Source organism: Fulmarus glacialis, unplaced genomic scaffold (genome assembly GCF_000690835.1).
Source record: "Fulmarus glacialis isolate BGI_N327 unplaced genomic scaffold, ASM69083v1 scaffold875, whole genome shotgun sequence".
Classification (NCBI taxonomy): domain Eukaryota; kingdom Metazoa; phylum Chordata; class Aves; order Procellariiformes; family Procellariidae; genus Fulmarus; species Fulmarus glacialis.
The window spans coordinates 1-14,748 of record NW_009214660.1 but is presented as its reverse complement, the minus strand read 5'-3'; the positions used below and the strand labels follow the sequence as shown (position 1 = coordinate 14,748).

Sequence of the window (14,748 nt, the reverse complement as noted above, 5' to 3'; positions counted from 1 at the left end):
TCTCACACTTAAAACCTCTTCAGTTCTGCATTTGGCATTACAGGATAGTCCATACGACGTGTTCATTCTTCCCTGCCTCTTTCTGCTGGGGCTGATAACAGAAACATCTATTACTGTCAGCTCTGGGGTGCAGTGGGATATTTCCACATAGGTTATCTAATAGACACTGCACAAGAACAATTTTCAGGCACTATTTTATTTCACTCCACAAACCAGGAGCTCAGAAATGAAAAGCCCTTTAAACAGTTGACATGCTCCTGATTTACCCAGCTAACCTGAGCTAGTCTACAAAGAATATATAGCCATAGCAGTCACAACGGATTGTATAAATGCACTGGAGCTGGCCTTCACGTAGGTAGTTTGAGGGCTGCTACTGATGTAGTCATGGCAGGCTGGAATTCACTGGAGACCATTAACTTCAGGCATTATAGCTTGTGCTGAGCTCTGTATCACCTCGGTGTGGCGCAGAGCACCTCTGAGCAAATTACTTGAAAGCTAACTCAGATATTTCTACACAAGCCTCAGTCACATTTGCGACTGAGTGCAGCCAGTCCCAGAGCTAAAGCCTTCCATGTGCAAATGAGTCTGTGGAAATAAATCTAAAAAGCAGTGAATCAGAAATCTTACATCCGGAAACTTCCCATTGGAACTAGAAGCCTATAGTGCAAAGTTACTTAGTACTTACGTCAACTTTGAAAATATTCAAATGAAGGTTTTAATTCTTCATATGTCCATCAAACTACTTTTTTTTCTCTGAGCCCTCTACCCTTCTTTCAAATATTTCCATCCCAAATCATGACAAACACCTCACTGCAAGGCATGTCTTTCTGAAGTCTTCCTTCCCCCAATGCAATAGAACAATGGGTAGTATTTGGGGAAATTGAATTGTTCGCTTTTCTTATGACATGAAAAGATCCAGGCACCTACTTCTTTTCTCATCACAAAACAGTGCTCACCGAAGAGAGCACATGGCAAGGCAGAGGCTCTCAGCCTCATTGGGAGCAGGTAGCAGAGATGCTCCTTGCACCTGATTTTGAGAAACTGTTTGGTTGCTTTGCATTAATGAAGACAGAGCTCTTCACTGCTGATCAGCATGTGAACTGCATAATGTGTGCAGAGGCCTGGGACACTCCTGAATGTGGTTAAATAAAAGATGGTATTACTCCTCTAGTCATGAAATCTGCACTCCAGCATAGGGTGAGTCAAACTCCTCCCGGGTAATCTTATTTTTAATAATGTTTTACAAAGTCAGTGAGGCCAACTCATCTAAAAGACCACATGGAACCACAAGATAAAAAACATTCACTGAGAAGAGAAGGCAGGAGGGAAGAACTACGTAATGAAAAAAGAAGTATTAATAATAATATTGAAATGTTGTCAACCAGTCTAGGCTTCTATTTTCAGTCAGAATGAACTGCTTCATTCTGCTTGGCATACTCACCTCAAAACATTTATCTTTAAAAAAAATGGTACTTTGTTGCTTTCTCTCTAAATATTTCTTACTTTGTTTCTTCTCTGTGATTCTGATCTTGTGCTGCAGAAATTAATGGAAGATCAGTTATAAAAGAAGCCAATAGGTACAGTCTCAAATACAGGGCTTGGTCAATACCTCTCCCTGTGGCCACAGAGAGGTCTCAGAATCAATTTTAATTCCTTTTTTTTTGTTCTTCTGAGCTCGGACATTCACTTTATTTCACAATTCTGCCGGCTTTTCCTTTAATGTCTCCATAATGTTCCTGCTTTACTGTCAGAAGGCATATGCAGGACTTGAAGAAAAAGAGCAGTTTGGGTGACTAACATTACTGAGCAGACATTGATTTATGGCTGCTAGGGAATTATACACCAAATGATACATGGGACACAGATAAACAATGGGATTTAGAGAAATGGGATGGCTCGGGCATAGGGACAAATGACAACAGAAATCGTCAGGAGCTGGTACAGATGGCAATCTGCAACTGGTCAGAGACACACAGGCCCATATACTCACCACATCTAGCACTAATAAAAACCTTTCAGCTATTGGGAACTTCCCATTTTTTTACCTCCTTATAGTTCAACTCATTTCCATACAATCTGCGCAGAATATTACTTTGAAATGAATTCCTCCCTCCTGACTCTCAGTTTCAATGCTCCCATCAGCTGATCTGTTGCATGTTTAGCTCGCTCTCCTATCCCCTCTCCTTCACACATCCCCTCTCCCTTTGGGAACATCCTATGTGATCTCTCACATCCTGAATACCAAAAAGCATCTGTCTTTTAACTCCAAGACATCCTTAAGGCACTTCTTGGGTGTCTTTCACCAGTGATTTTTTCAGTCATCACTTCTTCCTATGTATAAAATGGCTGGCAGAATGGGAAAGGGAATGAGAACTCTTCACCAACCTGGAAAATAAGCATCTTATAAACTGACTGGCTTACTTTTTTATTGCTACCAAACCACCTATTGTAAGGAAACTATCACCTCTTTGATGCAGGACGCTCACTGCATTGCTGAGAGGAGCATCACGTGGCTTTCACATAGGCTCAGAGCTCTGCTGGCACAGAGTGTGTTGCAGGGCCAGGGCCTATGGTCTTTTTCCGGTTTCTACCAATAGTCATCCTGAGTAAGAGTCTTACACAAAGTTATCCAAATGAGACTATATCCACACTGCGGAGCTTATTGGCTTGAATTGAATCTGTCCCTAATTATTTATAACTTTGATAAGTCCAAGTTTTTATTTTATTACAAAAAAAGAAGAGTTAAGATCTGTTTTTAACAGATTGTGTGTGCTTTGCCCTACACACCTCAGAAGTGTGACAAAACCGAAATTCTCAGGGGTATGGAGCCAAAGAGCTACAAAATTATTCTCAGGAGTATAGAGCCAAAGAGCTGCAAAATTCTCCCAGATGCTTATTTTTAGGATGGCTCCTATAACCAGACTGACCAAAGGCTTTTAACACCTCAGATGCTCCATCTGATGGTATATCACTGTCTGGAAAGGAAAATTGCTGCAGTCTGAAACCCTTATGTGGAGTGGCCACATCTGCATTTTAGTTTGGCATAGGAGAGAGTATGTGCATGTGTTTATGCATAGTCAATAGGCTACTTTCACATCTGGAAAAAGAAGTTTTTACATATGCTTCTGGTTTGGCCCCATACATTAATCTTCATGCATCTCTTCAATAACTGCTTTACTATTCCTGCCAAAGTGTTATTGTTATTTTATTTATTATTTAGGACTAACTCTTTATTAGACATAGTAAACAGCTCAAGAAGAAAGAGCAGTCCTGATAAGACAGTTTTATAGCCTAAGAGGAAGACATAAAGACAGCACACATTGGGAATGTAGTCATTAGAGGCAGCCTAACATAATGAGTATTGATCTGGTTTTCCCTGACCAGCTATTGCTGGTTTAAGGAAAGCATTTAGCCTCTTTTCATCTATATTTCCCCAAGTACAAAAGCGAGGGAGATAACACATAGACGTGTTCCCAGGACGGAGGAAGAATGAGTTTGTTCATGCCATGTGTATCAATTGAATATCAGTTACTATTCTTTAAGGGAACGTGCCCAAAATTCAGCTAGTCACAGATGTGCCCAGTTGCTTCCATACAGTCCTGGGCTTTGGAGACATAGAACACAGGTAGGGGTTATTAGCTTTTGGAGGAGAGCATCATACCACTACTGTGCTTCCCTGGACAGCCCACTGTTTGCTATAGCCAAAAAAATCTCGACCCCATGATAGGTAGAAGCTGTTGCAGTGTCTGACGCTTTGGTGCGTAACACCCAGGCCCTTGTGGAGGAATCCTAAGGGCCTCATAGAGTCCATGGGCAGAGCACGATGCTTCAGCACAGTGGGGCACGATTTGCAGAGAGCAAATAATTCACAATAGGCTCTTCGGGGGCCCTCCTGAAACCCTGCTTCTCAGCAAGGCTGAGGTACCTCACTCAGGATCCACAGCTCAGAGCATTTTCCACAAGTCAACACATACAACCTTCCTTTGAAAAAAACATTCAAAAATTTCAGTCTTTCCTTCTAAAACACAGCCAGCTTTGCAGCCCATAACAAAACGTTGAGAGATTTCATGCAGAAAGAGTCTTTTCTAGGATATTCTACGCCTGCCTCAGATTGAAGGGATGCAAACTTGCACCTCCTAGGCTACAAGACTGTGGGTTTCTTGGGAACTGGAGTGGGAAATGTCTCCTCTTCAGAGGAGATGGGATTCATTCTAAAGTGCAGCTATGGTCACTTTTAAAAATATTTCATAGGTGTGGATAGCCTACTGAACCCAGCAAGTTGTGCAGCAAAGCACTTAGGATACAACATTTGGAAAAAGAGAGAGAAAGTGCACTCGTGGACATTTGCATCTTAGTGGTCGGGGCAATTATCAGGAAGAGTGAGAGAAGTGCTGGCTCCCAATCCCTGTCCTTACAACTTTTGCTGTAACAGTTACATCAGCTCCCCCAAAGGGGTAATGGCTACAACAGTCACTTCTGTGCATCACATCAAAATGGCCAAGAGTAAAAGGTCTCCCCTCTCGGACAAGCAGCTACATCACAAGATTGAAAAGCCATGTTCCCCCTATATTTTCTCCTGGGTTTAGTGAAGTTTGAATTCTTTGCTGTAAAATGGGCTGCTTGGAATCATTTATAGTCCTTTGGATCAGATACTGAACCCTTTAAGCTGAGGGGAAACTGGACCAAAAATCTATATTCTGTAGAGGAAGGCAGGCCACCCATAGACACTGTTTTGTGTTTGTGGGTTTTTTTTTTTTTAAAGTGATCACAGATCCACCCTGAGAGGAATCCCTTTGCTGTGGAATATAAAGCAGGCTCTGAGATACCTGGTTCCTACAGGGAGATGGAGGTGGAGCCGTGCCTCATCAGAGAGCCTGGATTTGGTTGAGGAGTAAGGTGGGTGCTAGGCGAGGCAGCCTGGGGCAGTTCTGGGCGCACTCAGGAGAATCTGAGGAGCTTTAAAATAAAACAGTAATGCACTGCCAGCTTTACACAGCAGGTGGATGGGGGATTTCCTGGGGGGGGTTGTTTGTTTGTGGACTTATATTCCGTCTAAGTCCTGTTTTAAAAGTTTCCTTCTTTTATCAGCTCACGAAGCCTTCATGCTTCCACTCTTCCCAGCTGCTGACATACAGCTGAGGCATAAGGAGTAATCAATGTGTCTTCATGCCCTTGCGATACCTGAGGACTGCTGGTAGCTGGCACAGTTCAGATAAGGCACTAGGCTGCTCTAATTTATCCCTTACAAGTAACTGAATGCTTGGTGAAAGGCACTTCTCTCTCATGAACTGCACTGCTCACATCTTGCGTGCTTTCCAGAATCACAACCTCTATATTTCTGTAAATTTTGAATTTTAACCATGGACTTGGTGTTTATGACATTGGCAGGCCACTATTTATGCCAGATACTTCATCTTAGAGCTGTGTCAGACACCGTACCACCCTGTCTGCGTCATTGTGGGGGGTCTTCTCTGCAGACTGTTAAATTTCTGTGAAAGATTGTGAAACGCGTTTTTGGAAGCTAAACCATCAAACATACATTTTCTGATGACTTAATCAGAGATTTATATTCATATTTCCAGAGGGGAAAAAAAAAAAGATAACGAGTCTGTCTAATAAAACTGTACATTTCTGCTTTATGTATACATATTACTAGTTACTATATCACCACATGTAATAGAATTGCAGTTTATAAATGTGTATATTTACAGTAAATTAAGTGTACATGTTTTTATATAATTTATATATAAATTGCATGTTTTTTAAGACAGCTGAAACACAACAAGACGCTTAGTGAGTGACCCTAAGGCATTGGTTTCAACTGCGTAGAAAATTTAAATCTAAACATGACACTGGATGTAATGAAAACAATACAATTAAATTAGAACACAATCAGAACAATCGTGTCTCCTGCTTTGATATCAAAGATCTTTGGCTCTGCTTTGACATTTGTTTCTCATAAATTCCCTTGGCAGTTTATGCAACAGCAGACCAATATTCCATGACAACAGCCAAATCCATTGGTATCTCTTAATTAAACCACTGGTTCTGAATAAAGGCAACACACCAATACGATATGGATCACTGTGGCTAACCTTTTAAATATGAAAGAAGGCCAGGGACAGATCCTCAGTGTGGATGCCACGAGGCACTGATGGGCTTGTGCTTACGCTGCTGCATGCTCGCAGCCTTTCTGACTTGCTTTGGAGGGAACTGGCTGCAGGAAGCTCAGAAAGAGATCCAGGGAATGAGCAAACAGCTAAGCAGCGTAGATAATCAGGGGGGCTGCTTGAGCTTGCTGTCCAGCCCCATTTGTATGGAAGCCTAGACATAACCTAACTGGCCATGCAACTCCTCCAGCCTACTCATGTTCTGTGAAAGAACCTGAAATTAAAGAAAGATGGGCAGAAGGACAAGTTCCATAGCACTCTCTAGCAGCAAATATTTAAAAGAAACACAATTAGAAGAATCCTTGCGTAATTGCGGTAAAATGGTTTCTGCATGAAAACATGCATACCTAGGGTGGGGCTGAACATCATTTGCTTAGCTACATTTTTGTAGTTGAAGAAAAATGAAACAAAACCAAACAAACTCGATATCCTGTGGGTAAGGATCCTCATGCAGCATCTAACTGTGCAGTGAGATCTGTGTACACAGCTTCATCTGAAAGCAGCATAAAGTTGTAGATGTGTTTCAAGGCAGAGAATAAATCAGAAGTGTGCCTCTCTAATAATGGGCACTTGCACATCTCAAGCAAGCTATATTTAGGGAGTGTAATGGCCTGGTCACATCCAAAAACCGGCCACATAGCCTCCCTCCTACAATGAACCTTCAGTCCATGCCCTACAACAGGAATGCATCGATAGCGTGCACTCCCTTACCACATGCTGTCGTGCCTGAATGGGATTTGAGTCTCCATTGGCCATGGCCCTTTGAGGCTCAAACTGCGTGGAAAATAGCCCAGTACAGGATACTCACTGCATCTGACTTCATGGCCAGTAGCTGCTAGCAATGGAAATCTGGCTTTGGGAAGGTTGTTAACCACTGGAGAACAGATCGCTGCAGCCCTGCAGCCTATCTTAGGTATGCTTTTCAACCCTTATATGTATTTAGAGATTGTTTTTCCAACAGGTATTTTTTGTGAAGTGTCATGTCTAGATTAAGGTCGATTTCTGCAGACAGTGCCTCTTCTTAGCACGTACATAGAAGCTGTTTTTATTTATTAAGCCTGATGCTATTAATTTCACCCTTGAATGTCATTCAGTGGTTTCCATTCATGCTTTTTTAAGCATTTCATTACTGCTCAACTCAGGGGCCAAATAAGTAAGCAATGGGCTTGAACATATGGGAAAAACTGACCCTTGCTGCCAAGGAGTTAAGTATTAAAGTGCATAAGCCATTTCCTGTAACAGTTGTCAAGCTAATTTTCAGTAAATTACTTAGTCCATGTGTTTATTATTCAGATATAAACCCACTGACGCGGCATGAAAATGACATTACACCACTGTAATCACAGACTAATCTTTTACAACTACAGTCACTACACCCCCAAACTGCATCCCTCTAACAAGACTTCTTTGAGTTCAGAAACAGCAGCTTTTGAGCAAGTTAATTCACACTGCATTGCACCATCCAGTGATGAGGGTAACATTAATGGGTACTGTTGCTGCACGCCTCCATGTAACTCCATAAAAATCAGAATATTCTTTAGCAAATAATGACTTAATGGGAAAGAAAGAAGTATTTGACAGAAAAGACATAGTAGTGCTTACAGATAAATAGTTTTCTCTATCTGATAATTTCTAGCTTATGTTTAGATTTTAAGTGGTTTTGTAAGATGAAGGTGTTAAAAAGTGGAAATAATTTAGTAACCTCTGAAGGTCAACACCTGCTAGGAAATTTTAAATTCAAGCTGACTTTCCATTACCCCCACGTCTCACACTGTGATTAAGTTATAGATTGATCCCTTGTATCATGGCATTGCACACAGTGCTCTTGAGGGAGCCTGAGCTGAATATATGTTAATCCAAGATACCACTTCACTATCCCTGGTTTCTACCATCGAGAAAGCACATTCTTGGATAGTTTTGTAACACAGGTGCGCTACGCTGCTATTTCTGGTTTTCTTAAGGAAAGCAAAGTGAGCAGTGGAGAAAGTACAAGACATCACTCTGATTTGTTGTTGGTTTTTACCATTAAAACATATAACATTAATATTAATCAGGTAAAAAGTACATCATGCAGGTTTCACTTTTTATTACTTTACAGAAACCATGCTCAACTGATATTATAGCTGAAGAAGAAATAGCAAGTCAACTCATAGGACCACGAGCGTATGTTTGCTTTCAGACAGACTCTCAGGGACTTCAATCAGTATTAGATTGCAGTCTTCATATTTACATTTACAAGTATTCCCCTCCGTGTCCTTACACAAATTATTAGCCTATTCAAATTCAATAAAAGATAAGTGTAAGATGAAAAAGTATGCATTAAGTATCTGACAGACAGTGATTAAAGAAAGGCAATTTTGAGAGCTGTCATTCTGGCACTTCTCTCTGGATGTTAATCAGGGGGGCAGTCCCTCTCTGTGCCTGGTCATTTTGTATCCGATCACTTGGTGTGTCAAGAAGAACCAGAAATCTGCTCCTTTGCTTTCAGATGATGGTATAAGACAGAAAGATACAAAAAAGAAAGGGTCTTCCAGTATACAGTACTGCTGTAAAAAAAAAAAAAAACCAAACCAAACCAAAACAAAAAAAAACACCTGTTGTTCATGTCTAAACATTTATATATTCACCTGTTGCTCTACCACTATGTTCCTGAATTTTCTAATTCACAAGAGCAACTTAGAGAAAAGCAGTAACTAATGATGAAATGCTTTATCTGGATAAAACACCTTGCTCCAGTAAGTAGCATTTTTCTCTCTCTTTAGAATGTGTAGCCTTTATTCCACAAATTAATCAAATAGCTGCTGTTTTCCAGTAATTCAGACTAGTCATAAAAGCATATTTAATTATTGTATAATCAGTGGTATAAGATAAATGGTTTCTACTCAGTTGCCTTTCCATGAAATCAGACTTTTCTGACACCTTAAAATGTCTACGGTGGACTAGGAGAAAGCTATGTAAGTGGTCTAAAGCAGAAAAAGCTAGACAAATGCGTGAGTAGTGGCACAGCTGTCTTGATCCACAGCGTCTTTGTGAAATACAGGAATCAAATATTAACCCCAGACTACACGCAAGGCCAGATAGCAGATCCCTAGTTTAAACCATTGTTCCTGCAGTCCTCTTTTATGCTTGAAAGTTCTTGCCTTAAAATGCAAAAAGTGTTATAAATTAGGTAATCATTCAACATTTCATACATCCATTCATTTATATATTTTAGAATATCAGTATTGTATAATAGCCCGTATCCCCAAAAAGATCTCAAACAGATTAATGAATGTTAGAAACGGAAACAATTTGTATTATGGTCACAATAAAGACTCAGTATAAAAAATATCTTTATAATACTTAGCTCCATGCAAGATAAATTTATTTTGACCTCTTTGCAGCTGTACTTATTCTTTAAAAGCAAAAAATATGCAATATAGAACAATAAGTATTTTCAATTTTTTCAAAAATTTAACAAGACTTGGGCAACTAGAACATGGGTGTGCATCATATTGACTAATAAAAATTATTATCAGCTGACAAGATTTTGACTGGTGATGTGAAGTTCAAAACTGCATGACTTAACCCTCTACTTCTGAACTCTGAGATAGAAAATACCCTTCAAGGGAACATAGCAAGGAATAAGAAAACCTTTCAGAGCCCTCACCAGAAGACTGAGAGCTCCGAGAGAGCTCAGAGATGTGAAGTTATGAAAAAATGCTGAAGATCTCTTTATCAGTTCAAACTGCTGCAAAGTACCATCCTGCTCTGGAAAATGACTTAATAAAAAAATCAAAAATAAGAAATGGCAGATTCTGAGCCCCTAAGGGTTCATAGGTGTTATCAGGCAGCAGCTTCACTTTGGGAAGACAAAAAAACCACGGGACTTGGAGGGGAGCAGTGTCTGTCAAACAGCTCAGCATGCACCATACGACGTTGTGCACACCATACCTGCTCTACCCCCTTGAACATCAGGGGAGCAAAGCTGTGAATCTGTCTCCTCCAGTGATTTTCATGAAATGGTTTTAGACATGTACTGGGGAGCAATAAAGAGCTGTCTTTAAGTTGTCCTATATACAGGGAACTGCTACTATTCCTGGTTTTATCTGAGCTACAAGAGATGAAGCAGAAGTCTTCTTTTAGTGTCCCTCACACCTGAAGGGCAGGAATAAGTTCTTAATGATTGCTACCTTGCTCAGTTCAGGCAATTTCTGCCTTCATTTGCATTCTCTAAAAGTTCACTGATACTCATGCAAATGCACAAAGTGAATGGGAGAGCCCAATGCAGTATTACTTACTTCAAGATAATGTGGACTCTAGTTCAGGAACCCAATAAGCACTTTGAAAACTATTCTGAAATTAAAACTTAAGACTTCACTGACTAGAGTTTTTTTAACTTGTCAAAGCTTTCAAACCTTTGGATCTAAAAGCTGTACTCGGTTCCTCCTCACTCAGGCATAGGAAGCAGTCAAAAAACCCACTTTGTTCCAAATCTTGTAATTTGCACAGGTGATACAGAGAGAAGAAACTGCTCTTTGATCTAAATTTAATTAAACACTTTTCTCATTGACATGCGAGCTTATTCTTTCCTAACAGTTCATTCACTGGCTAAGAAGTGATTGTTTTTTCCAGTCGTTATCAACTTTCACAGCACTGCTAACAAGGCTCAGTACAGGAAAACATGCATTTCGGTGACCAAAGCCAATAGATATGAGTGCAAATGTACATTGGTATCAGATTTGTTAAGGAAGGAAGCATTTTATGAGTTTTCAAAGCAAAACCGCATTCTGAGCTTTATAGAAGAGCCAGTTTTGGTGGAATTATAGGGCTCTCCAGAAATGCTAAATATTTGCAATGAAAACCTCTCCCAATTCCTTTCATTCAAAGCCACAAGACATTCTGTGCTCATTTCCATAGAGATTTACAGGACTACAGCAAGGAAAACTTGCTGTGAATAGTAATGGTTGCAAAAGAAGCCTCCAGTCCACAGCCACCTTTGTGCTGGAATGGTGGTAGTGGCTCTCCACAACTCAGTCCAAATTTTGGAAGAAAAGAGGGGAGTCATGGAAGCGACAAACAGAATACGTTTTTTTTATTTTGTAGGGATCCTGAGAAATTGGTTCTTCTCATTCAGTCAACATTCGCAGGATAAAATCTGCTGTGTGGATACCTTGAGTCCTATCTCCCTACTTTGGGGAAGAAGGTTTTACTTTCTTCAAGTTGAACAAAAGCATAGACCTTTTCTTCAGACACTGCTATAAAGAAGACAACAGCTCAGCACAGAAGTGTTAAAGATATTGTCTTCATGGCTTAAAAATTTCGGGAACAAGTCATCTCAATTGCTTTTAGTGTGGAACCTGGAATCCTATTTACTATGTGGAATTAGTGAAGTCTTCAGAAGCAACCTCTGACAGCTAAACATTATTATCATGTGAAAAGAGGGTTTTCAAGCTCTGGACCCTTATTACCTACGCTGCTCTCCTAGTCCTCTCCATAGATCAACTGGTCTCCATGGCATTACCACACTGCAAAACTGAAGTTATTGAAAAGAGGATCAGAACCCAGAGGTAAAACCCTCAAACCTATAATTTGTCCAAAACATAATCGATTAATTAATCAGAAGTCTTAAAAAATCTTACCTTTAAAATTTGGTCTGATTCTAGCATCATACCCCGATGTCCTTCCCATCAATTTGTCCAAAAAATCTGAAGGAGACAGGGTCTGTGAGGGGGATTTTCCAGATCTTGAATCATGTTCTTTACAGAAAGTCGTCCTAAATAAATTATTAGCCACCATTAGCTAATATTTAGCTTGTATTGTATTCAAGTCATGGAGAAATTATAGCACTAAATAAAATCTCTCAATTCAGTGAATGTAGCAATTAATATTTTTATAGAAAAATATAGTCTATTTTTCATCTGAAAACTTTATTCTAGAAATAAAAATGAGCTTAAGGTAGTAGTGTGCATGGACACAATTTGCTATTCAGAAAAAAACTTCAGCTTTAAAAAGAAATTTATTACAGCTTTAAGACTTTAAAGATTTACTCTTCATCTTCATGTGTAGAGCAATCTTACAGGGACTTTGATATCCTATTTCATATCATTACTTTAATTACATGTATGCTGTTAAAACTGTATGTTAAGACTGGTTTAAGGTGGTCTTAAACTGCCAAACAATAGCTTGCAACACTCACCAAGCAACACTGAAAAATATTGGTTTTGTTGATGTTGGGAAGGATATAGATGCAAAAAAATGGTTTTTACAGATGCTACCCAACAAAGATTTAAATCATTCTAGTGAATGTCTGGATTCTTCCCCAGCATGGCAAAAAGGGTTCCACAGTCAGTCACATCTGATCTTAGGGGTTTTTTAGCAATGAACATCGAGTAATAAAATTTATCAGTATTATTACCAGCTCCTATTTATATGCAAGATCTTGGAACACATCTCTGTTTTCGGGATTTAAGAGCAAGTTTCTGGTACCATATCATGCATACGGACCACTGTGTACATAGGATATTACATATTGCAAGCACATTAACTGTTGCAGAGAAAGAGAATTTAGGAGTTCCCCATGGTTGTTCCCTAGGGAAAAAGAAACTAGAATGAAATGGTCGTATTTGGTGTGTAGAGGCACAGATTTCATCATAAAGCATTATCTTGATTCTTAAATAACCAGTTTCATTGTATCTATGTTTCAACATAATCTTTGAGCTATATGAAAGCAATTCTATGACTGTGCCTTCCTAAACATTCTCTCTTTAAATATTTGCCCAAAGGGAGCCACTCAGTTTCAGGAGCGTTTCGTGGGGGTTTTTTGTGCATGTAAACACAAGTATAAACAAATGAGATATACATGTGAGCATCTGAAATGAGAAGCAAATATCAAATCCTTTATCCCTTTACAAAAGCACCAGACTTGTTAAAAGAGAAGGTGATAGTAAATTCTCGTGGTGTGATTCCATTTACAGGGGGCGGTTGCTTCTTTCTGCTTTTGTCAATGACATGGTACCGTTACAAAATAGCTTTAATTTTTAATACATAGTAGATGATATTCCCCATTTAAATATTAAAAACATTCAGTTAAGATAATAAAAACTGGAAAATTAATCCAGTGCGCTTATTTGGGATGTTCCTGTACAAATTACTTCTGTTTTCATTCAGAGCCCACTAGTTATGAGTTGCGTTGTGATCCCGAATATAAATATGAATATAAACACTATTTCATTCTGTCACTGTATATATACTTCATTACTCATATAAAAACACTTTATATGTGTACATGTAGATACACAGCAGTGTACAGTGTAACAATGAATCTCAGCTAAAATGGTGTTTTGGTTAATAGGACTGACCTGTTTGCTTTGTACTGCAAAAAGTCAATAGCTGAAGCAAAAGCGCATGAAACGTTAAAACAAAAATTAGAAACAACAATCATACATAGTGGTACTTTACGTGAGCACAATATTGGTCTGATCCAGGGTTTTCCCAAAGTCAGAGGACTGGTTGTCTAATTGCAGATAACTACATCCCTGACAAAACTGGTTCAATCGTTTCCAAAGCTTGAAGAGGAGGGAACCAAAGCAACTTCCTAAACAACCTCCGGTGGGAGCAGAGAATTTGCATTTGGGAAGAAAAACTGAAGAAAATGTTTTTAGCTATGCTGATACTCAGTGAAAAAACATATCTTTGAATCAGAGAAATGGAAAATAGATCACCCAAACTTGAGATTATTATTTTTTGTGTTTGTTACCAAGCAACGAGTCTCTGCGTGTGAAAGGGATAGCCTATATAGAATGAACATGAAATACTCTCAAATATAGCAAACAAACTAGGTTAATGTGACGTAGTATCTTTATAGTTATGATTTCTACAACCTTTTGACAAAAATCATCACATAGAGTCGTATCACCTACCTGAAGTGATTTGTCTCTAAGAAAAATGCAAACAAGGTTGTCAAAATTCTCACTAGCTGCCGGTTCATTCCTCCTGCTTTCTGTGATGATTTGGAAAATATCCCAGAAATTATTCCAGAGGGATGCAGGGAAAAAGTAAGCTCGCGCTGCCTAGATTCCCAAATTCAGCAACAATTTAATTTTCTTGACAATCAGGAAAAGAAGGTCTGGATCTCTACAAACTGGGGGTAAAAAAGAAGTGCCAGTCCTTGGAATCATGGTCAGGTCAAGCCTAGGCTCATCTCCAGCAGCCAGCACAGAAGAGACAAAGCATCAGACCCGGTCGTTCCCCCTCCTCGCTTTTGGTGATGGAGGGGGGGAAAAAGAAAAAAAAGAAAAAAAGAAAAGAAAAAGAAAGAAAGGAAAAAAGGAAAGGAAAAGAAGAGGAAACCCAACTACCCGAGCAGCATCACGCAAAAGGGAATAGCGCTGGGGAGCGGTTCTGTTGCCGGTATGTTTTGTTCCCCTTTCGCTTTGAAAATTAGTATTTGTGAACGGTGGTGGGGCTACGGGGTCGGTCTGCTTTTCCCCTCTTTGGGCAGGGAGGCGTCGGCGCTGCCGGGGAGGGAGAGAAGGAGGGAGGGCGGGCTGGAGGGAGGGCTGGAGGGCTGGAGCGGGCGGGGGCCGCGGGGAACCCC

The 14,748-nt window shown here is 39.8% G+C and overlaps 1 protein-coding gene across 1 annotated transcript in view; it reads right to left on the bottom strand.

The window, feature by feature from the left end:
• Nucleotides 1-14,139, bottom strand: part of LOC104070598 (glycine receptor subunit alpha-2) — a gene marked incomplete at its 3' end in the record, with an annotated part of 46,748 nt that extends 32,609 nt beyond the window's left edge. Inside the window, exons 1-2 of the mRNA XM_009578612.1 lie at nucleotides 14,072-14,139; nucleotides 11,792-11,925 (exon numbers count right to left, since the gene is read on the bottom strand). Coding sequence (XP_009576907.1) covers nucleotides 11,792-11,925; nucleotides 14,072-14,139 — 202 coding nt within the window. The remainder of the gene's footprint in view (nucleotides 1-11,791; nucleotides 11,926-14,071) is intronic.
• Between the last annotated feature and the right edge of the window lie 609 nt (nucleotides 14,140-14,748).